This window comes from Pseudophryne corroboree, chromosome 11 (assembly GCF_028390025.1).
Source record: "Pseudophryne corroboree isolate aPseCor3 chromosome 11, aPseCor3.hap2, whole genome shotgun sequence".
NCBI lineage: Eukaryota > Metazoa > Chordata > Amphibia > Anura > Myobatrachidae > Pseudophryne > Pseudophryne corroboree.
In genome coordinates this window covers 82,113,933-82,137,958 of record NC_086454.1, presented here as the reverse complement: position 1 = coordinate 82,137,958, position 24,026 = coordinate 82,113,933, and the positions used below count along the sequence as shown (strand labels likewise).

The 24,026-nt window shown below is 48.0% G+C and overlaps 1 protein-coding gene across 3 annotated transcripts in view; it reads left to right on the top strand.

Moving 5' to 3' along the window:
• The window catches only part of CCDC73 (coiled-coil domain containing 73), a 410,197-nt gene that overhangs the window by 101,884 nt on the left and 284,287 nt on the right, over nucleotides 1-24,026 (top strand). For all 3 annotated transcript variants that reach the window (XM_063944472.1, XM_063944471.1, XM_063944473.1), the window contains one exon: nucleotides 17,518-17,589. In XM_063944472.1, the coding sequence (XP_063800542.1) occupies nucleotides 17,518-17,589 (72 nt within the window). The remainder of the gene's footprint in view (nucleotides 1-17,517; nucleotides 17,590-24,026) is intronic.

Sequence of the window (24,026 nt, the reverse complement as noted above, 5' to 3'; positions counted from 1 at the left end):
GTTACCTGCTTACCTGCTACCTGTATTGCTGACGCTGGTTACCTGAGACTTTTGTTTAGTAGCCATAACCAGCCTGCTTTAATTGTGCACAAGTTACCTGCTTACCTGCTACTTGTATTGCTAACGCTGGTTACCTGAGACTGTCGTTTAATAGCCATAACCAGCCTGCTTTAATCGTGCACAAGTTCCTGCTTACCTGCTACCTGTATTGCTGACGCTGGTTACCTGAGACTGTTGTTTAGTAGCCATAACCAGCCTGCTTTAATTGTGCACAAGTTCCTGCTTACCTGCTACCTGTATTGCTAATGCTGGTTACCTGAGACTGTCGTTTAATAGCCATAACCAGCCTGCTTTAATCGTGCACAAGTTCCTGCTTACCTGCTACCTGTATTGCTGACGCTGGTTACCTGAGACTGTTGTTTAGTAGCCATAACCAGCCTGCTTTAATTGTGCACAAGTTACCTGCTACTTGTATTGCTAACGCTGGTTACCTGAGACTGTCGTTTAATAGCCATAACCAGCCTGCTTTAATCGTGCACAAGTACCTGCTTACCTGCTACCTGTATTGCTGACGCTGGTTACCTGAGACTATTGTTTAGTAGCCATAACCAGCCTGCTTTAATTGTGCACAAGTTACCTGCTTACCTGCTACTTGTATTGCTAACGCTGGTTACCTGAGACTGTCGTTTAATAGCCATAACCAGCCCGCTTTAATCGTGCACAAGTTCCTGCTTACCTGCTACCTGTATTGCTGACGCTGGTTACCTGAGACTGTTGTTTAGTAGCCATAACCAGCCTGCTTTAATTGTGCACAAGTTCCTGCTTACCTGCTACCTGTATTGCTAACGCTGGTTACCTGAGACTGTCATTTAATAGCCATAACCAGCCTGCTTTAATCGTGCACAAGTTCCTGCTTACCTGCTACCTGTATTGCTGACGCTGGTTACCTGAGACTGTTGTTTAGTAGCCATAACCAGCCTGCTTTAATTGTGCACAAGTTACCTGCTTACCTGCTACTTGTATTGCTAACGCTGGTTACCTGAGACTGTCGTTTAATAGCCATAACCAGCCTGCTTTAATCGTGCACAAGTTCCTGCTTACCTGCTACCTGTATTGCTGACGCTGGTTACCTGAGACTGTCGTTTAATAGCCATAACCAGCCTGCTTTAATCGTGCACAAGTTCCTGCTTACCTGCTACCTGTATTGCTGACGCTGGTTACCTGAGACTGTCGTTTAATAGCCATAACCAGCCTGCTTTAATCGTGCACAAGTTCCTGCTTACCTGCTACCTGTATTGCTGACGCTGGTTACCTGAGACTATTATTTAGAAGCCATAACCAGCCTGCTTCAATTGTGCACCAGTTACTTGCTTACCTGCCACTTGTAAATTTTGTTAGGATAATAAAATGGAGTTGGATACTATATTATGTTTGTGTTGTCATTGTGTCTGAGAGGTAAAGCAGGTCTGCCGCTCTGATCACCCGAACCTGATTCACACTAGCACCCCACAATTTAGTTCAAGTTTTCGGCACCGTAAATGTCATGTGTTTGTTTGTGGGTGGACATTACATAAGTATCAGGCCGGCAGAAAACCGAAGGATTTGGTGCCATCAAAGGGAGTATTGAAAAGAAGATAGGTTAACAAAAGGGCCCTACACACTGGGCGATGTGTATGGGCGATATGAACGATCTCGTTCAGTAATGAACGATAAATCGTTCATATCGCTCTGTGTGGATGCATCAACGATGAATGATACACGGCCCCCGCGATTGTTCTTCGTTGATCTATCGTCTGTCATGACTAAGGTTTTTGTGAACCCGGTGCTAGCGAAGTCTGCGCGGGCGACTGGAGGACTACACGAATACCACCACTGACCTGGTTTGGAAGTGTTGTGGACTCTGGGTCTCTTCCGGTGACTGGGAAGAGGAACCGCGGCAGAGATGGCCGAATCCAGGTTCTCCTCATGCAGGATGAGGTCGGCAGACAGGAAGCACGTGTGGGCGCTGAAGGTCTCCTGAAAGACAGAACTGGAAAGGCACTGATGAATCAGTGAAGAATAACAGGTACAACTGTGCTAAAGGGCACGGGGTGCTTGGAGACACTGAGGTGCTTGGAGACACTGAGGTGCTTGGAGACACTGAGGTGCTTGGAGACACTGAGGTGCGTGGAGGCACTGAGGTGCGTAGAGGCAGTGGGGTGCGTAGAGACACTGGGGTGCTGAGGCACGGAGGTGCTGGAAGCACGGAGATGCTGAGGCACGGAGGTACTGAGGCACGGAGGTGCTGTGGCACGGAGGTACTGAGGCACGGAGGTGCTGGAAGCACGGAGGTACTGAGGTACTGAGGCACGGAGGTGCTGGAAGCACGAAGGTGCTGAGTCACGGAGGTACTGAGGCACGGAGGTGCTGGAAGCACGGAGGTACTGAGGCACTGAGGTGCTGAAAGCACGGAGATGCTGAGACACGGATGTACTGAGGCACGGAGGTACTGAGGCACGGAGGTACTGAGGCACGGAGGTGCTGGAAGCACGGAGGTGCTGAGGCACGGAGATGCTGAGGCACGGAGATGCTGAGGCACGGAGGTACTGAGGCACGGAGGTGCTGGAAGCACGGAGGTACTGAGGCACTGAGGTGCTGAGGCACGGAGATGCTGAGTCACGGAGGCGCTGGAAGCACGGAGATGCTGAGGCACGGAGGTGCTGGAAGCACGGAGGTACTGAGGCACGAAGGTACTGAGCTCTGGAGATCCCAACTACAACAGTAGTAAAACTGAAACACGACAGCTGTGGTTTTCAGTGGAGAACATGGAATTCAGTACTGTGCCTTTAAGACGAAACATTGCAGCTGTGCCTTTACATTGAGACTCAGGGAAATGGTGAAATCAAATGGCAACACACAAGTAAACCAAACGGTAACAAGGGAACAGAGTTTCCACAGGAACTTAGGTACAAAGGTTACCTTAAGGGAGCTCAGCATAAAGACTCACACAAGGCTGTATGTGACACGAGGAACTGGCCCAGATTCTAACTCAGCCTCCTGATTTATACTTCCTGGTCCTTGATGATTGGTGAGCAGGATTAGGTGATGCAGACAGTCTCAGGCTGGCAGAGGATTGAACAACTCTGGGTCAGGTGAACAGACACTGTCATGTGACTACTCTAGCCAAGGCTGTGATGTAGAATGAGGCCTAGCAGGCCGAGAGAACACTGAAGCCTGGACTTCTGCAAAACACAGGATGCTGGCTTTTAGACCTAAAGTTCAGATTACTGAATTCAGCCTCACACAGGAGATCACCACAGGTGGAGCTAATTAACTATTACCTCTCAGGCAGAGAACTCAGGAAAACTCATAGTGCTGACAAGCTGTTTAACTCCGTGAGTGAAAGGACACAGGATCCAGGACAGATGGCAGGGGTAAGTCACCAAATATAAAACCTACAGTCAGGATTGTGACAGTATCCCCCTCTTCAAGGGTGGACTCCGGACACCCATCTTAAATCTTAGAGGAACTTGAGAAATTCATACAGAAGAATTTAGGACCTTCGTTGATGCCTCTTCTTCTTACGGGAACGTTTGGTTTTGACCAATGACAGCGGGATCTCCTGTAAAGAAAAACCTTCCTTAGAAAACATGGGGCCTCCCAAGAAAGGAGTAGCATCATGAACTGGATCAAATTCAGAGTCTGAGTCCAAGTCTAATGGAAGATATGAATCTCCCATAGATACACAGTTTGCAGATGAAAAGGAGGTGCACTGGAGTTTTAAATTCTCTGGGCTAGGAGAGACTCCAACATGAGCAATTTTAATGGTCGGATTCTTACCGAAGGAGAGTCTTAGATTATCCCTGGGAGGACAGCACAAACTTCCTTCTGCATTCCCTTTAGAGCAGGATATCTTTACCGAGTCAGATTCCATAGGTTTAGGACCAAATTCTTTAACCACAGCATTACTAAAAGTCTGTAAGTCATGGAACACAGGATCATTACTCTCAAAAAGCATGTTGGCCCACTCCAAAGCTCTTCCTCTGAATGCCAGGAACAGATATCGAGTAACGTTGGAAGGAGTTACTGCACCTGAAGGATCAGACTCCATCCGAGAGAGAAATTGTTCAACCAGAGCGGCGTATTGCAGTAAATCTCCATCGAAGTAAATAGGTGGTAAACCATCAGACGAAAGCTTAGAGGCTGAAACTGGAGAAATCTTTGACTGGACGAGTAGGACTGGATTGGAACCGAGGATACTTGAATTGGCCGGAACCAAAGGAGACTGACCAGGCTGGTCCTGGAGTAACACTGGACCGGCTGGAACCGGAACGAACTGACCAGGCGGAGCCTGGAGTATTGCTGGACCGGCTGGAACCGGGACGGACTGACCAAGCTGGGCCTGGAGTATTGCTGGACCGTCTGGAACCGGGACGGACTAAGCCCTTTCTTCACGGGGCTGAACTAAGGCAGGAGCCCCCTCTTCACGGGGCTGGGCTGAGGCAAAAGCCCCCACTTCACGGGGCTGGGCTGAGGCAAGAGCCCCCACTTCACGGGGCTGGGCTGAGGCAAGAGCCCCCACTTCACGGGGCTGGGCTGAGGCAAGAGCCCCCACTTCACGGGGCTGGGCTGAGGCAAGAGCCCCCACTTCACGGGGCTGGGCAGCACTCTGTAGACTCTCTGGCTGGGCAACACTCTGAAGACTCTCTGGCTGGGCAGCACTCTGAAGACTCTCTGGCTGGGCAGCACTCTGAAGACTCTCTGGCTGGGCAGCACTCTGAAGACTCTCTGGCTGGGCAGCACTCTGAAGACTCTCTGGCTGGGCAGCACTCTGAAGACTCTCTGGCTGGGCAGCACTCTGAAGACTCTCTGGCTGGGCAGCACTCTGAAGACTCTCTGGCTGGGCAGCACTCTGAAGATTTTCTGGCTGGGCAGCACTCTGAAGACTCTCTGGCTGGACAGCGCTCTGTAGTCTCACTGGCTGGACAGCGCTCTGTAGTCTCTCTGGCTGGGCAGCGCTCTGAAGTCTCTCTGGCTGGGCAGCGCTCTGAAGTCTCTCTGGCTGGGCAGCGCTCTGAAGTCTCTCTGGCTGGGCAGCGCTCTGAAGTCTCTCTGGCTGGGCAGCGCTCTGAAGTTTCTCTGGCTGGGCAGCGCTCTGAAGTCTCTTTGGCTGGGCAGCGCTCTGAAGTCTCTCTGTACCCCTCACTGGGGCTGAAGACACGGACGCCCCCCCTGGGGCTGGACACTCTGAAGACGCCCCTCCTGGGGCTAGACACTTTGAAGACGCCCCTCCTGGGGCTGGACACTCTGAAGACGCCCCTCCTGGGGCTGGACACTCTGAAGACGCCCCTCCTGGGGCTGGACACTCTGAAGACGCCCCTCCTGGGGCTGGACACTCTGAAGACGCCCCTCCTGGGGCTGGACACTCTGAAGACGCCCCTCCTGGGGCTGGACACTCTGAAGACGCCCCTCCTGGGGCTGAAGACACGGACGCCCCCCCTTGGGGCTGGACACTCTGACTCCTCTGTGACTCTAAATGGCTTGAATATTCTTCTCTGGACACCCAACTTGGGATAAGGTCTTTTAATCACCGGACCCCAGTCATAAATTTGAGTCTCTTTCCGAGTAGCCATCTTGATACCCCCGTCAGCAGTAGCAGCATCGGCTACTGTGGATGACTTGTAGACATGAGCACTGTGATACTGAGATTTATCACCATTCCCTGGCTTGCGAAGAATGCAGTCTTTAACAAAATGACCGGAATTTCCACAGTAAAGACAGAGGTGTAGCTCCCTACGCCGCTGACGTTCAGCTTCAGAGAGCTTGGGCCGTGGATAGCTCTGATGAACAACTTTTCCTTGCACAGAGGAAGAGACTCTATTAACTGGTGGGGACAAAACAGGATCAACAACGTTGGTAGTATTCCTGAGGAGATCAGGCATCACAGAGAGAATACTAGGCAAAAGTTCTTGTAACTGTAGTAACATCTGGTAGAAAATCTGCAGTTGGTCAGGAGTCTTAGAGCAGAAAGTCAGAGAATCTCTGGAGAAAGAATTCCGCTGCAGACACTGTGCCAATTGATGCTGAGTCGACTCCAGACCTTCCAAGCGTCCTGCAATATTGCTTAGGAGGTCCTGCGTCAGACAAACACTTTCGGCCGGGTCCATGTGGCCAGTTCCTACTGTCATGACTAAGGTTTTTGTGAACCCGGTGCTAGCGAAGTCTGCGCGGGCGACTGGAGGACTACACGAATACCACCACTGACCTGGTTTGGAAGTGTTGTGGACTCGGGGTCTCTTCCGGTGACTGGGAAGAGGAACCGCGGCAGAGATGGCCGAATCCAGGTTCTCCTCATGCAGGATGAGGTCGGCAGACAGGAAGCACGTGTGGGCGCTGAAGGTCTCCTGAAAGACAGAACTGGAAAGGCGCTGATGAATCAGTGAAGAATAACAGGTACAACTGTGCTAAAGGGCACGGGGTGCTTGGAGACACTGAGGTGCTTGGAGACACTGAGGTGCTTGGAGACACTGAGGTGCTTGGAGACACTGAGGTGCGTGGAGGCACTGAGGTGCGTAGAGGCAGTGGGGTGCGTAGAGACACTGGGGTGCTGAGGCACGGAGGTGCTGGAAGCACGGAGATGCTGAGGCACGGAGGTACTGAGGCACGGAGGTGCTGTGGCACGGAGGTACTGAGGCACGGAGGTGCTGGAAGCACGGAGGTACTGAGGCACGGAGGTGCTGGAAGCACGAAGGTGCTGAGGCACGGAGATGCTGAGTCACGGAGGTACTGAGGCACGGAGGTGCTGGAAGCACGGAGGTACTGAGGCACTGAGGTGCTGAAAGCACGGAGATGCTGAGGCACGGATGTACTGAGGCACGGAGGTACTGAGGCACGGAGGTACTGAGGCACGGAGGTGCTGGAAGCACGGAGGTGCTGAGGCACGGAGATGCTGAGGCACGGAGATGCTGAGGCACGGAGGTACTGAGGCACGGAGGTGCTGGAAGCACGGAGGTACTGAGGCACTGAGGTGCTGAGGCACGGAGATGCTGAGTCACGGAGGCGCTGGAAGCACGGAGATGCTGAGGCACGGAGGTACTGAGGCACGGAGGTGCTGGAAGCACGGAGGTACTGAGGCACGGAGGTACTGAGCTCTGGAGATCCCAACTACAACAGTAGTAAAACTGAAACACGACAGCTGTGGTTTTCAGTGGAGAACATGGAATTCAGTACTGTGCCTTTAAGACGAAACATTGCAGCTGTGCCTTTACATTGAGACTCAGGGAAATGGTGAAATCAAATGGCAACACACAAGTAAACCAAACGGTAACAAGGGAACAGAGTTTCCACAGGAACTTAGGTACAAAGGTTACCTTAAGGGAGCTCAGCATAAAGACTCACACAAGGCTGTATGTGACACGAGGAACTGGCCCAGATTCTAACTCAGCCTCCTGATTTATACTTCCTGGTCCTTGATGATTGGTGAGCAGGATTAGGTGATGCAGACAGTCTCAGGCTGGCAGAGGATTGAACAACTCTGGGTCAGGTGAACAGACACTGTCATGTGACTACTCTAGCCAAGGCTGTGATGTAGAATGAGGCCTAGCAGGCCGAGAGAACACTGAAGCCTGGACTTCTGCAAAACACAGGATGCTGGCTTTTAGACCTAAAGTTCAGATTACTGAATTCAGCCTCACACAGGAGATCACCACAGGTGGAGCTAATTAACTATTACCTCTCAGGCAGAGAACTCAGGAAAACTCATAGTGCTGACAAGCTGTTTAACTCCGTGAGTGAAAGGACACAGGATCCAGGACAGATGGCAGGGGTAAGTCACCAAATATAAAACCTACAGTCAGGATTGTGACATCGTCGTTTAAACATGCAAGTTAATTTGGACGATATAGATGTAATGTACTCTCATATCGTCCAAACTGACCATCGACATCGCCCTGTATGGAGGAAAAAAATGACCATCGATAGAATCGTTGGGCAATATATCGTTGGTCGATTACATTGCCCAGTGTGTAGGCTTAAGAGACGTAAAAGCACATGAGGGAAGAGGACCCTGCTCGTGAAAGCTTACATTCCCAAAGGGTAGGGGTACACAGACAGGGACGACACAGATGGGGTAGAAATTTAGCGTGGGCCAAAGAGGGTTTAGGATGAGAGACGGTTCTTGTGTATAGTGATTTTACTGCACCACAGTGTCTATACAACACTAAACATGGTTAATTCCAAAAAGTAAAAAAAAATAAGGGGCATATTTATTATCAGCTGCTTTGTGCCCCTGATAATAAAAATTATTTATCGGCTCAATTTGTAGTTAAAAGGAATCTTTGTCGATTGAACTTATCAGGTCTGTGTGGGCAGGACTGGGGCTCCTATAAGAGCTTGTCTCAGCGACCAGTAAGAATATAGTGATTGCTTATGCGATCACTTTTACTTCCTGCTTAGAACTACTGCCTGTTTGTTGGTACTTGTGCAATCGGACAGCACAGACGAGTGATCTTTCAGATCTTGCTCCCACAAAAATTTGCGGAATGTAGCCCATTTTCTGCAATAGCTACCGGCATCTGAGATGCAGGTAGCTGCCGGGACCAAGCACTGCAATGCTTGGCACTCTGGAGCTTGGTGATTTCATCATTTAAGCAACCCTCACAGAACCCTGTGAGAGCTGCTTTTGCAATTGAAAATGGGGGATCACAGCAGGTATCTCTCGTGGTCCCCCATAGATACGATCACGGGATCCTTCATATTTTTGGAAGAATAGTCTTTTGGGGGGATATTTACGCAAATATTCTTTGATAACTAGACTCCTATTTGAGTTACTCATCTGTAAACAGTTTGTTCATGAGAATTTCCTCTAGTGTTCCTGCTTTATCCCTTGACCTAGTTTTGGCAGAAGTTAAAAAAAAATATATATTGAAAATGTAGGTGAGGTTCCACTGTCCCACAGATTATACAGTCTGTCTGGGTGAGAAATAGGAGTTATGCTTACACCATGAATCCCCCTTTAAAAAAAAAAAAATTATTTAACATAGCAGCTTCTCCATGCTAGTCCTGTTGCAGTTCACTTAAAATATAACTGTATCCTACCGTACTTCAATAGTGTTTAGAATCTGTTGCTATAGTATAATTTGTTTTTATCTTTTTGTACATGAAGTTATCACCGGTACCAAATTCTAATAACATTTATAAACTAGGAGAATTCAGCCCCCTCTTGCAAGCTATTTGAAAGACAAACAGAATAATTATAATTTCTTCATCCATGTAGGAGTAAAGTGAGGAACTTCCTGATGCAATGTTTACACATTAGTGGTGGAAAATAATCTAATCTTAATTGCTTCATTTTTTTCACTACATTGTTTGTGATATTGTAAGTAGCTGAACTTGATTTTAACATTTTTAAATAGTCTGCACCCAAATTAAATATTAAGTGACAAGGAATACAAGGGATATAAATTAGAATGCTCATTCACCTCAATAATATTTCAGCGTTTCTTAAATATATTTTCTGATAAATTACTAATGTTGACCTGGTTGGCTTGTACAATTGAGCTTGGGAAGGATCCTGTACAGTAGAAACATAGAAACATAGAATTTGATGGCAGATAAGAACCACTTGGCCCATTTGTCTGCCCCTTTTTTATCTTTAAGGTAATCTCAACCCTTTTTGATCCTTAGTTCTTTGTAAGGATATTCCTATGCTTATCCCAAGCATGTTTAAATTGCTCTACTGTCTTAGCCTCTACCACGTCTGACTGGAGGCTATTCCACTACCCTTTCTATGAAGTAATTTTTCCTTAAATTTCACCTGAACCTGCCTTCCTCCAGTGTCGGCTCATGTCCTTGTGTTCTAATACTTCTCTTCCTTTGAAGAATGTTTCCCTCCTGTACCTTGTTATAACCCTTGGTATATTTGAAAGTTTCTAACATGTCCCCCATTTACCTTCTCTGCTCCAAACTGTACAGTAGGCCATGCACCATTTTAGTAGCCATTTTTTGTACGCTCTCTTATGTATTAATATCCTTCTGGAGATATGGTCTCCAGAACCAGACCGTAGCAATGACCTATACAGTGGCATTATTACTTCTTTTTTCCTGCTACTGATTCCTCTCCCTATGCAACCAAGCATCTGACTTGCCTTTCTCATTGCTTTGTTGAATTGCTTTTCTGCCTTTAAGTCACTTGAAATAGTGACTCCTAAATCCCGTTCCTCCTCTGTAGTTTCTATTATAGTACCCTTGATACTATATTTAGCCTTTGGGATTTTGAGACCTAAGTGCATGATTTTGAGTTTTTTAACGTTAAACTGTAGTTGCCACATTCTTGACAATTTCTCAAATCTACCTAGAACATCAATCATTTGTGGGTTTTTTTGCTAACTTCTTCCCTGGCACTTAATAGATTAGAAAATCAGTGATTCTCAAACTCTATGCTTAGGCACTTTGGGGTGCCGCAAGGCTCTTGCAGGTGTTCCTCGGGTTGGTTGTCCAGGACCGAATCAAATGATTTATGGTCAAAGTGATAGGTAAAACCAGCAGAGCCGTAACTAGGGGGGGGCTAAGGGGTCACGTGCCCCAGGCGCAGGAGTCGAGGGGGCGCAGGGAACTCTTTCTGGCTCCCTGACAGCTGCTCCTTCACCCCCCGCGATTGCCACCCGCAGCCGCGAATGGTGCCGTCATGGACCCACCGCGGCTGCGTCTCTGTGTCTCCCTCTGCCTGTCTGGCCACCCGCCCGCCGAGTAGTGCCTCCTCCCCGCCCGCATCTTTACCGGCTGGCGGCCGCTGCTTACAGGGGACGGAAACGCGTCTGTGCGCGCACCGTCACCTGCCGCCCCTCTGACATCCGGCACCCACTGCAAGCCCTGGCACTGGCCTCACTCACTGCACGGAGGCTTGGCTTGATCTGCAGTGGTGAGTGGAGGGGCCCGAGGTTTATATATGCACTATAGGTATTTATTCTTTTTTCCTATATATATAAATATATATATCTATATCTATATATACATATATATATTTTTTTTTTCCCCCATCATTTTATTTATTTTCATATATATATATATATATATATTACTTCATGCTAATTATGACGTTTCTGGGATTGCACAAATGTATGCTTCCTGAAGACAGTGTGTGCAATCCCAAAACTTCGTAATTATCATGCAGTACTATTGTGCAGTGTTAAGAAATTAAGGGTCTGTCCACTACTGTGTGGCATAGTCTGTATTTTTAGTTATTCATTTTATTATCATCTTATTCATGTTTATTTATCTATTTTAATTTTTTGTATTTACTTATTTATTTACTTGACATTTTATTTTAAGTTTTTTATTTTTTATTTATTATTATTATTTTTATTTTATTTTTTATTTTTTTTTATTTTTTTGGGGTGGGGGGGGCGCTAACTTACTGCCTTGCTGAAAGTCCTAGTTTCGGCCCTGAAACCAGTGCTAGTGGCTACCAGTCATAAAACATGTGGACTATCAGAAACACAACTCTGTACACCAGCACATAACTGACCCTAAGGATGACAGGTAGGCACAATTTACTTAATTTATTTATTTTTTATTTATATTTTCCAAATTTCTCAATACAAAACTTTTATTTTAGAGGTGCCAAGAACAAAATGCTGATCTAGGGCTCTCGGTAACATTTGATTTGTATAATGTACACGGTCAAGTCACATTATTATGACCACCTCCTACATTTCATGTTGGCAGTACGTAGCCCATGAAGTATGTCACGTGTCGTGTGCTGGCTTGGTGGGTAAATAAGGTGTGTAATAGGTCGTCTGCACACATATCACTTGTTTTTGTCATGGGTAAAAGGGGCGGTTTATCTGAGTTGCAAAAAGGGATGAGTATCGGCTTTCAGGCCAAGGGTGGCAGTATTTCTGAAACAGCGCAGTTTGTGAACTGTTTGTGTGCTGCCAGTGGCGTAACTACCATGGCTGCATGGGATGCTGCTGCTATGGGGCCCAGCCAGCCTCTAGGGCCAGCCGCAACCCCTGCACCCAGTCACACACAGATTGGGCCACCGAAAATTAGCCTGTTGCCCGGAGAGACCCCAGTCAGTCCCCGTCAGCCTGGGACTGAGGACTCCAGTCAGGAGCCCAGCCGGCCACAGAAGGAAGAAGATGGGTGCATGGGATTTGTAGTTTATCCTTTACTGATCAGACTCTGAGCAGTTAAAGTTAAGCTACAAATCTCATGAGTACATTGAGGCCCCCACAAAGATGGCCGCGACTGGAGCCAGCCAGCCCTTCTCTGAAGAGGATTTAGTCTCAACCGCCAGCAGGGTTTGGAACATCGTGAGACAGGAAGAATACTCCATACAGCGGGAACACCGAGCACCCACAGCCAGATGCACACTGCCTGCCAGGATGACCGGGAGGGACCACAGCCCAAAAGGGACAGTGCCCAGTCCATGGCCGCTCCCCACCGGGAATGAGGACAACAGCACACCAGTACCAGGTAGAGCACACACGGACAGTCTATGATGGCTGCCCGTGAAGGCAAGGGGCTGCCTGGGAGCACTCTCCTGCCGGGAAGCTTGCGTTGCATTTGTAAGGTCCCGGCTTCTCGGCACAAAGCAGGCACCCTAGCAAAGATGCCACCAAATAATTCCACAGAGTAGTGCAGAGGGGTGCAGACCAGTACTGAGCCTGCATTGCTGGGTAGGCCTTCTGGGTTAGGGCTGAAATGCCAGTGTTTGGGATGCCGGCCTTCAAAATACCGACCGCTGCATCCTTCCCTTCCTGCAGCCTAACCCTCACCCACTCCCCTTCCCCCGCAGCCTAACCTTAGTCGTCCCGGGGGGTGATTAACTCTAACCCCCCTCCCCGCAACCTATTCCTCGCTGGTGGGGCCTAACCCTAACCCCTCCTTTCCGCAGCATAAACCTACCCCCTCACACACACACCCGAATCCTAGCCCTCCCCGCAACCTAACCCTATCTCTCCCCAGTGGTGCCTAGCCCTAACCCCCCCCCCCTTCCAGCAGCCTAACCATCCCATCCCGGTGGGTACCTAACCCGCCCTTCCCACTGCCTAAACCTATCCTCCCCCCATGCGGCTCACCTCTCCTGCAGTCCCTCGATCGGGATCCCAACTGTTGGTATGCCAACGCTGGCATTGTGATCCTAATCGTGATGCTGGCGCCGGCATTCTGCTCTGAGTCACTATTTCGACAGTCAGGATCCAGTCCTTTTTCTTTATATGTGGGGATTGCCTGTTTGTTTTCTTTTAACCTCTCGGTACCAATGGGGTGGAGGGTCACTTTCAAGATTTTTCTATGGGGCCCACAAAGTCCTAGTTATGCTCCTGCATGCTGCTGCGGTGAAGGTGTATCATGACTGGATAAATAGTACCATTGTGAATAACCGAAGTGGAAACTGCGTAGCTCCACGTGCCATTGATGTGAGAGGTAAACGTTGGCTACGAAGGTGCATGATGGCCGACCGACATGCTACAGTGGAGCAGCTCACTGTCAAAATAAACATGGAGGCTACCAGACATATGTCTAAAATTACAGTTCGGCCCATCTAACAGAGTAACGGCGGTTACTCTGGCTATTAGCTGGTGGCCATAATAATGTGACTCTACCGTGTATAATTCAAACGCACAGTTTGCAACCTGATCCCTAGAGGATGGGTGGGCCCTCAGGCAGTGGGGCCCACTGGGGATTTCCACTGATCCCCTAATGGCCAGTCTGACCCTATCTTTATGTTAATGAATGAATAAGTAGTATTCATATACGCATAAACTTCTGTAAAAAAATCTGTTTTTATGCCTTTGCTTATACTGTGATGTCATGACTTCTGCCTTCATTGGGAAAATGTGTTTATTATAAGCAATAATGCACCTCCTACTGTTAATTATAGGTGTGGTACAAAACGGTGCAGAATTTAGATATCACAATGTCGTCATGGGCGATATGACGACATGTACAATGTCAGCATGGTCATAATGTGGCCGTTGTGCGATGTTGACGGTAAGGCATGTTGACATAACATTTTGTATTGTTGGAGCACTAACTCTAACCCATACAGCAGCCAAACTCTAGCACTAACCGCAGCCTAACCCTAACACTATACCATACCCTAAAACTAACTCTATCCAGAGAAGGTGGGGGGGAGTGGGTATCACTTACCCAGGCTGGCTGGAGAAGCCTGGTTTGGTGCCCGCGTCAGTAGTGCATTGGGCAGGGAGAGAGGGTATGCTGCAGTCTCCCAATCCCAGAACATGTTGCTGTGTGCTGGACTGCAAAGGGTCCTGCATGGATGCTCCCACTGACCAGGAGCAGTCTCCTTTCTCTTCCCCATCAGATTTGCCCCCTGGCTATGGGGGACAAGTGCATCCCCCTTCCCAATGTGTAGCACCACGCATAGTAATTTTTAAATAAAATAAAAAAAATTGGGAGGGGCGAAGCTTGCATCCCCCGATTTTTCTCTCCGTACCCAGACCCGTCATTACTCTCCGTGGCCGTGACCCTAACCCTAAACCTGTAATATTGACACTGAGACTGTCAACATTGTGAGTGTTCACTGTTGACATTTTAACCATGTCGGCATTCTGGTGTTGACATTGTGAATGTTGGCATATTGACTACATACCGTAGTTTTTTACAGACATTAGGAGCCAAATGTAATAGAGTGAGAGTTTTAGAAAGCGAGAGATTTGGTAAGGTTTTTCAGTTTTTTTTAAAGTGGCAATCATTTACACTGCAAAACCAGGTTGGTCTTGCTGTGTAAATGATTGCCACTTTAAAAAAAACCTACAACTTACCAAATCTCTCACTTTCTGAAACTTTCACTCCATTACATTTGGCCCTAGATGTCAGGTCAGATTTCTGTAATCTGTGTAGAAAAGCTCTGCTTCCACTTTTAGTTTCAGAACTGATGTCTAATATCCATACAATTTGTGTGGGGAGTACATTATCCTATTTATTATTTCTGTTATTGTCTCACAGTTTTTGCATGTATTGTTTTTGTGTACCCTGGGCAATGTTTTGTTCTTACATGACTGCTTTGCAGGTTAAAAATATGTGCACAGCTGCGCACATATTTGCAGTCACTTTAGTGCCGGCTTTGCTTTGAGTTGCAAGGAAAAACTTGAGATGCCAGTGTTGCACTTCCCAAACGGCACATCGCGTCCAATTGACTTGTCCCCAAAATTTAGAGTTAGGAGCAAATTTTAGAAAAAAGGCTCAAAAATGGGGCCTGATTCAGGTGTGGTTGCTACTTGCTGGTTCGATATTTATGCAGTTGAGCGATTATCGGCCGACTGCGCATGCGTCTAAGCTGCAGTGCGCACAGGGGGCAATTGAATAGCAATCACAGGTGACCGCTTGCAGTGAGTATGAATTCGCAATAGCCGGCTTTGTAGGAGGTACTGGGGAGAGTCGGCAAAAATACGTGCTTGTCGTGATATTTTTCAGTGGGGGGGGGGGGAGGTGTATCTGCCTACATCTGTGATACCGTATGTAAAAACATGGGGCCAGCGCTTCAGTTCCCGTGGCCATTCTGAATAGGGTTACTCAGATGATCAATTTAGAAGGCCACCGCGGCGTGTTTGTATGCAGTTGCTGGGTTCTGCAAGGCTGCCAGTGGATGTCTCAATACATTTCCAGGCAGCTGTAGCACCAGTATATATTTGCATGGCAGCTGTGTAACAGTGGCAGTTGCGAGTGCATTAGCGACCACATATGAATCAGGCCCATGGTACAGTTTACTCTAGAATCAAACCATATTGCAATGCAAGGGGTCCAAACGCATTTATTTTTTTGCATGCACGGAAAATACTGGCTACATGTGCACGCAGTGATAAAAATGGTTCCGGTATGAATGGTCGACCATGTTATGGTCGACAGTCATTAGGTCGACCACTATTGGTCGACATTGGCATGGTCGACATGGACAAAAGGTCGACACATGAAAATGGTCGACACAAGAAAGGGTCGACATAAGTTTTTAAACTTTTTTGGTGTTGTTTTTGGCGTAAAGTGATGGGGAACCCCAATTAGTGTACTGCGTCCCCTCGCATGGCTCGCTTCGCTCGCCATGCTTCGGGCAAGGTACCTCACTCCGCTACCGCTGTGCTCGGCACAGATTACTGTACCCAATCGTAGTCCACGCGGATCATAAAGTATGGAAAAGTTCCACAAAAGATTTTTTTTTGGAAAAACTCATGTCGACCTTCTCACCGTTTTCATGTGTCGACCATGTGTCCATGTCGATCATGTCAATTTCGACCAATAGTGGTCGACCTAATGACTGTCGACCATAACATGGTCAACCATCCAAACGGATACCGATAAAAATAGCGGGCAGCTTCGTTTTTACTCTGAAATGTAAACTAAGCTAGGATGCACCTATAGATAGGGTTGCCATAATATCTCTGTAATCTGCAACTCAGGTTCTGAGTATGGCTAAATTCAATACTGCTTTTCACCTGGTTATAATCATCCGCAAAACCTGTGTAAATTATAGGTTTCAGTGTTCCCGCTAGTATGTGGGCAGGGTAGAGTGCCACGGTGCGGGCAGGGGTGTTATGTGTGTGCCGTCATGCTTAGGGGCGTGCCCAGCCCTTACGGACATGCAGTGTGCACATGTGCTTGACATTTCACCCAAGCCGGTGATCGGCAACTGCAACTTTTCCCACCCGCGGGACACTGCGGCCCACCGGTGGGAATTAAGGGGATATTATGGCAAGCCTACCTACAGTATATACAACTTTGAATCCATCTGAGTATTTTATATATGCCCCATCTGCCAAGGTGTCAATTTCTTTCTTTCTTTTTTTTGTCTAAAGGGTGTTTACTCCACTAGGAATTTATTTATAACATATATTTGTGATTTGTGCTGTTGTGTGTGCTAAGCACTTATTCAGTAAGGATTGAAAAATTTGCATTAGCGACAGAAATTGCGTACAGATTGTGAAGGCAATGCAGCCACTGTTTGACTTACAGGAAGCCGGCGTTTCTGGGTGTAAACCTGACGTTTTCTGGTGTGTCTGGAAAAACGCAGGCATGCCCAGGCATTTTTAAGGATGGCCTATGACGTCAGAGATGACCACTTCCAGCATCTTATGTCGCAAGAATTGTGGATGACCTTGCCTGGCACAGATGGGAAAAATCTTTGCTGTTCCGGTAATTGCGTATGGTTTTGCGATCAGACCGCATATTGCGATGCATTCGCAATTTCTGCAATGGGCTTTTTTTCCCTCTATTTCCTGGCAGCAACTATTTGATCGCAACAACTGCTTTTTAGCAGAAAATGCAATCCTTACTGAATGAGGTCCTAAGTGCAGTGCCCAGGTTTGGCGATGAAGGGTGTGAAATAATACATTTATTTACAGCTGATTATGCTCATTTGGAGTACAGTTGTTTCTTGACCATGACGACCATCCTCAGTGGTTCTACTATCCTGATTTACAGTATGATGACATTTTAACAACACGCATTCTCTTGTTGGACATATATTGTTAGTAATGTATTAACATATTTTCTGTTCTTCTCTTGCTTATGATTTTCCAGCTTGCTAAAGTTCAGTACGAAGAGCAAATTAGCAAAATTTTGATGGAGAAACAAGAACTTGTGTGGAAGAATGTATGTACACATACTGTACCTATATTTTCTGTATATTTAATGATGTAGCCATTCATATACTTTTATGTTAGCTTATTTACTTTTCTCTTACATCCTAGAGGATGCTGGGGTCCACATTAGTACCATGGGGCATAGACCAGGAGCCATTGGCACTTTAAGAGTTTGAGAGTGTGGGCTGGCTGCTCCCTCTATGCCCCTCCTACCAGACTCAGTTTAGAAAATGTGCCCGGAGGAGCCGGTCACAGCTAGGGGAGCTCTCCAGAGCTTTTCTAGTAAAATTTTATTTTAGAGTTTTTTATTTTACAGGGAGGCGCTGGCAACAGCCTCCCTGCAGCGTGGGACTAAGGGGGGGGGGGGGGGGGAGTAGTGTCCGCCCTGCGGGGCCTGAGCCACTTACTCCGTTGACAGATCACTGAGCTACTGAGGGGTCAGATCGTTCCCCGCCGCAGGGGATCGCTCGCCCCAGCAGCATGCCGCCACCCCCTTACAGAGCTGAAGAATCGGTGGCGAGTGAGGCACCGACCCCCCTAGCAAGCGGGGGCTCGGTGTGAAGATGGCGGCAGCAGGGTAGGAGCATAGTATTAACTGCGCTCCGGAAGGCTCAGCGGTACATGGTGCAGCGCTGTGAGGGGCACCCTGAGCCAGCACTACACCCTACACTGGTCCAAAACCCTGTTGGGGGGTCCCCGGATCTCAGCCAGCACTCAATCCTCAGGCCTGTATAATCCTATGAAGAGCGGGAAGACAGCGCCATTTTGGGGACGGTGCTTCTCCTTAGAGCGGACCCAGCAGCGTTCAGCGCCATTTTCCTGCCTGTCCAGCGCTGATCAGGAGAAACAGGTCCTTCCACAACAACTCCAGCTATCTGTAAATGGTACCAGGGGGTTGTAGAAAGGGGGAGGGGGGAGGCTGCAATACGACTGTGTATCCTATTAAGGTGCACAGTCAGCGCTGAAAAGGGGTCTCCCTTTGGTTAGAAGCGCTGTGTGTGGGTTGGCTCCAATCTCTGTGTCTCTCTTGCCATTCTTGGGGGGGAAACTCTGTCTGCCCTCCCCTGTGTGTGGAGTGTTTGGTGGTCTCCTTTAGCTATGTCCAGGGACACTTTGTCATATGCTGCAGAGGATATGTCCTCCCAGGATGATCCCATTCCATGTAATCAGGATAGCACTGGTTTAGCACGGATTCCAGCAAGGGAACCTGAGTGGTTTTCCTCTATCAAATCTTGGATTTCTCAGATTTCAGAAAGGGTTGCAAGTAATGAATCTGCAACCCAGGTATTATAGAACTCTATGGCATTATGGCCCGATTCTGGTACCTCAGGATGCACCGCTATATACCCCCACAAACATGTGCTTGTTCATGTCATGCAAGATGACAAGGATACCGATTCTGACACCACAGACGGTAATGGGGATATGTTGCGGGGGTCTGCCTCTCTTGCAAAGGGGGTGCAATCGATGGTAGAGGCTATCAGGGCAGGGATGTGTTGAATATTAATGATACCACACCTGAGCAGGTTTAGGAGGCTTTTTTCACTGAAAATAAGAAAGCCTTGTTAACCTTCCCTGCGTCAAAGGAATTAAATGCTATATTTGAGAAAGCATGGGAAAACCCTGAGAAAAAATTCCAGATCGCTAAAAGGGTCCAGGTGGCATTCTCTTTCCCTGAGGAGGATAGAAAAAAATGGGAAAACCCGCCAATTGTTGACGCATCTGTGTCCAGACTCTCAAAAAAGGTGGTTTTGCCTGTTCCGGGATCTACTGCCTTAAAGGAGCCGGCTGATCGCAGAATTGATAATACACTTAAATCAATGTACACCGCTTCGGGGGCCATATTACGTCCCACTATTGCTAGTGCATGGATTGCAAAAGCTATAGTAAAGTGGTCAGGCATCTTACTTGAAGATTTGGATACGATGGATAAGGGTGATGTTGAATTGTTTTTGCGTAACATTCACGATTCAGCAGGTTTTATGGTAGAATCCATGAAAGACCTGGGTTCCATGGCTGCGGGAATCTCTTCCATGTCTGTTTCAGCTCGTCGGGGGGCTGCGCCAGTGGTCGGACGACGTGGAATCCAGGAAAAGCATGGAGTCCCTATCCTACACAGGTCAAGCTCTCTTTGGGGAAGCTTTGGATGCGTGGATATCCACGGCTACAGCGGGTAAGTCTCCGTTTCTTCCCTCAGCTGCACCTGCTCCGAAGAAATCCTTTTCTTCATCAGCATCACAGTCCTTTTGGCCTAACAAGCCTAGAAAGGCCAATCCGTCCAATACCTTCTTTAGGGGAGGTCGAGTTAAATCCAGGAAACCTGCTGCCACAGGTTCCCAGGAACAAAAGCCTGTTTCAGGTATGCCAAAGTACTCCGCATGACAGTGGACCGTGCGGCCTGGAGGTGGGGCCAGTGGGAGCAAGACTCAGACAGTTCAGTCACGTCTGGGTATCGTCCGGCCTGGATCCCTGGGTGATAGATATTGTGTCCCAGGGTTGCAGGCTGGAATTTCAAAATCTCCCTCCTCACCGATTTTTCAAATCAGGCTTGCCAGTTTTACTGTCAGACAGAACTGTCCTACAAGAGGCTGTCCAGAAGTTGGTGGAGGCACAGGTCATTGTACCAGTTCCTCCTCATCTGCAAACCACAGGTTACTATTCGAACCTTTTCATGGTACCGAAACCGGATGGTTCGGTCAGGCCCTTTCTGAACCTAAAATCACTGAACCCCTATCTAAAGGAGTTCAAGTTCAAAATGGAGTCGGGCGGTGATATAAGGTTTGGAAGAGGGGGAATTCCTGGTGTCCCTGGATATCAAGGATGCTTACCTCCACATTCCAATTTGGCTGCCGCATCAGGCTTATCTCCATTTTCGCATTACTGGACTGTCACTATCAGTTCCAGGCGCTGCCATTCGGCCTCTCAACAGCACCAAGGGTGTTCACCAAGGTGATGGCAGAGATGATGGTTCTCCGCACACAAGGGGTGAACATCATTCCATATCTGGACGATCTGCTAATAAAGGCATCGTCCAAGGAGAAGCTGTTGCAGTCCATTGTTCTCACAACCCAACTACTCAGACTCCACGGTTGGATTCTGAACCTTCCAAAATCACATTTGGAACCAACCCAGAGGTTGTCCTTTCTGGGGATGATCCTCGACACAGAAGTGCAGAGGGTGTTTCTCCCACAGGAAAAGGCGTTGGTGATACAAACAATGGTCCGGGATGTCCTGAAGCCAGCCCGGGTGTCGGTTCATCAATGCATTCGCCTTTTGGGAAAGACGGTGGCCTCTTACGAGGCTCTCCAGTATGGGAGGTTCCATGCTCGGGCCTTCCAACTGGATCTCCTGGACAAGTGGTCAGGATCTCATCTCCACATGCACTACAGAATTCGTCTGTCGCCAAAGGCCAGGATTTCACTTCTCTGGTGGCTCCAATTGCCTCACCTTCTAGAGGGCCGCAGGTTCGGGATTCAGAACTGGGTCCTTCTAACCACGGATGCGAGCCTCCGGGGCTGGGGCGCAGTCACTCAGGGGGAAACCTTCCAAGGAAGGTGGTCAAGTCTGGAGGCCGGCCTGCCGATCAACCTCCTGGAACTAAGAGCCGTCTACAACAGGCCTTCTTCAGGCGGCCCATCTTGCCATTCAAGTACAGTCGGACAATGTAACGACGGTGGCTTACATAAACCGACAGGGCGGAACGAAGAGCAGAGCTGCAATGTCGGAGGTAACAAGAATCATCCTCTGGGCGGAAAGACATGCGTTGGCGCTGTCGGCAATCTTCATTCCGGGAGTAGACAACTGGGAAGCGGACTTCCTCAGCAGACACTATCTCCATCCAGGGGAGTGGGGCCTCCATCCGGAGGTGTTCAAGGAAATAACAGACCTTTGGGGGTTACCACAAATAGACATGATGGCCTCTCGTCTCAACAAAAAGCTTCAACGCTATTGTTCCAGGTGTCTCCGTGGGTGTTCCAGTCGGTGTACGTGTTTCCACCACTTCCACTCATTCCAAGAGTTCTAAAGCTCGTAAGGAGGACAAGAGTTCAAGTGATCCTCATTGCTCTAAGACTGGCCAAGGCGGGCTTGGTACGCGGACCTTCTGAATCTCTTGCAGGAAGAGCCAATGCCTCGTCCTCTTCTGGAGGACCTGCTACAGCAGGGGCCGTTCGCCTATCAAGACTTACCGCGGCTACGTTCGAAGGCATGGAAGTTGAGCGCCTGATACTTGCTCGGAAGGGCATTCCGAAGAAGGTCATTCCTACCCTGATACAGGCTAGGAAAGGGTTAATGTCTAAACATTACCATCGTATTTGGAAGAAATATGTCTCTTGGTGTGAATCCAAGAAATTTCCTGTGGTGGAGTTTCAACTGGGACGTTTTCTCCTCTTCCTGCAAGCAGGTGTGGATATAGGCCTGCGGTTAGGATCTGTGAAGGTACAGATTTCGGCCCTGTCCATTTTCTTCCAGAAACAATTGGCTGCCCTCTCTGAGGTTCAGACGTTTTTGAAGGGAGTTCTGCACATCCAACCTCCCTTTGTACCGCCTACGGCGCCTTGGGTCCTTAACGTGGTGTTGCAGTTTCTCCAGTCAGACTGGTTTGAGCCTCTACAGGAGGCTGAGGTCAAATTTCTTACACAGAAGGCTATCACATTGTTGGCCTTAGCTTCTGCTAGACGTGTGTCAGAATTGGGGGCTTTGTCCTGTAAAAGCCCTTACTTGATCTTCCACGAAGATAGAGCTGAGCTCAGAACATGTCAGCAGTTTCTTCCGAAGGTTGTGTCAGCATTTCATATCAACGAGCCTACTGTGGTGCCAGTGGCTACTGACTCCTCAATTTCAGCAAAGTCCTTGGATGTTGTGCAGGCTTTGAAAATCTATGTGAAGAGGACTGCTCGTCACAAGAAATCGGACTCTCTGTTTGTCCTGTATGATCCCAAGAAAATTGGGTGTCCTGCTTCAAGCAGACTATATCTCACTGGATTAGATTCACTATCCAGCATGCGTATTCTATGGCAGGATTGCCATGTCCAAAATCTGTTAAGGCCCACTCTACTCGTAAGGTGGGGTCTTCCTGGGAGGCTGCCCAGGGTGTCTCGGCGTTACAACTTTGCCAAGTGGCAACTTGGTCTGGGTTGTACACGTTTGCTAAGTTCTACAAGTTCGATACTTTGGCCTCTGATGATCTGAAGTTTGGTCAATCAGTTCTGCAGGAGCCTCCGCGCTCTTCCTCCCGTTCTGGAAGCTTTGGTACATCCCATGGTACTAATGTGGACCTTAGCATCCTCTAGGTCGTAAGAGAAAATAGGATTTTGGTTACCTACCGGTAAATCCTTTTCTCGCAGTCCGTAGAGGATGCTGGGCGCCCGCCCAGCGCTTCGTTTTCCTGCAACCGTTATCTGGTTCAGTACGACTTTGTTTAGTTATGTACTGGATTGTTACTTGGTAAGTAATGTTTCAGCAGTTGCTGATTTTTCAAGCTAGTTAGCTTGATGTGCCTTGTATGTGTGAGCTGGTATGAATCTCGCCACTATCTGTGTTAAATCCTTCTCTCAAAGATGTCCGTCTCCTCGGGCACAGTTTCTAGACTGAGTCTTTTAGGAGGGGCATAGAGGGAGGAGACAGCCCACACTCTCAAACTCTTAAAGTGCCAATGGCTCCTGGTGGACCCGTCTATACCCCATGGTACTAATGTGGACCGCAGCATCCTCTACTGACTACGAGAAAAGGATTTACCGGTAGGTAACCAAAATCCTATTGTGTTTGTTGTTCTGCTAATCTACTTATTATACTATAATATATTATTATACTTATTATTATTATTATTATTATTAGTCGCAAAAGCGAAATCTTTCTCTAATGGGCAAAACCATGTGCACTGTATGGAGGGAGGCAGATATAACATGTGCAGAGAGAGTTAGATTTGGGTGGGTTATTTTGTTTCTGTGCAGGGTAAATACTGGCTGCTTAATTTTTACACTTCAATCTAGATTTCAGTTTGAACACCCCACACTCAAATCTAACTCTCTCTGCACATGTTACATCCGCCCCACCTGCAGTGCACATGGTTTTGCCCATTAGAGAAAAACGTTGCTCTTGCGATCAGGTCTGAATTAGGCCTTAAATTAGATGTTGATCAAGGTTGGTGGAAATTTGGGTTGGACATTGACAGTGATCTTCTCTAGTGTACAGCAATTGGCAAGCCATGCTAATTGATCCTCATAGGATATTATCTGTTCAGCCTGTGCACTGAAAGCTTTAGAAGTCCAATATAAGTTTATATTTTTCTGGACAAACTTTATATAAATGCAGTTACTGCTTTTCAGCACTGGATTCATAGGTTCCAGCCAGGGCCTTATCAGTGTCTAGTTTGTATGTTCTCCCATTGTTTCTGGGGATTTCTCCTGGTTACTCAGATTTTCCTCCTAAATCCAAAAACATACTTGT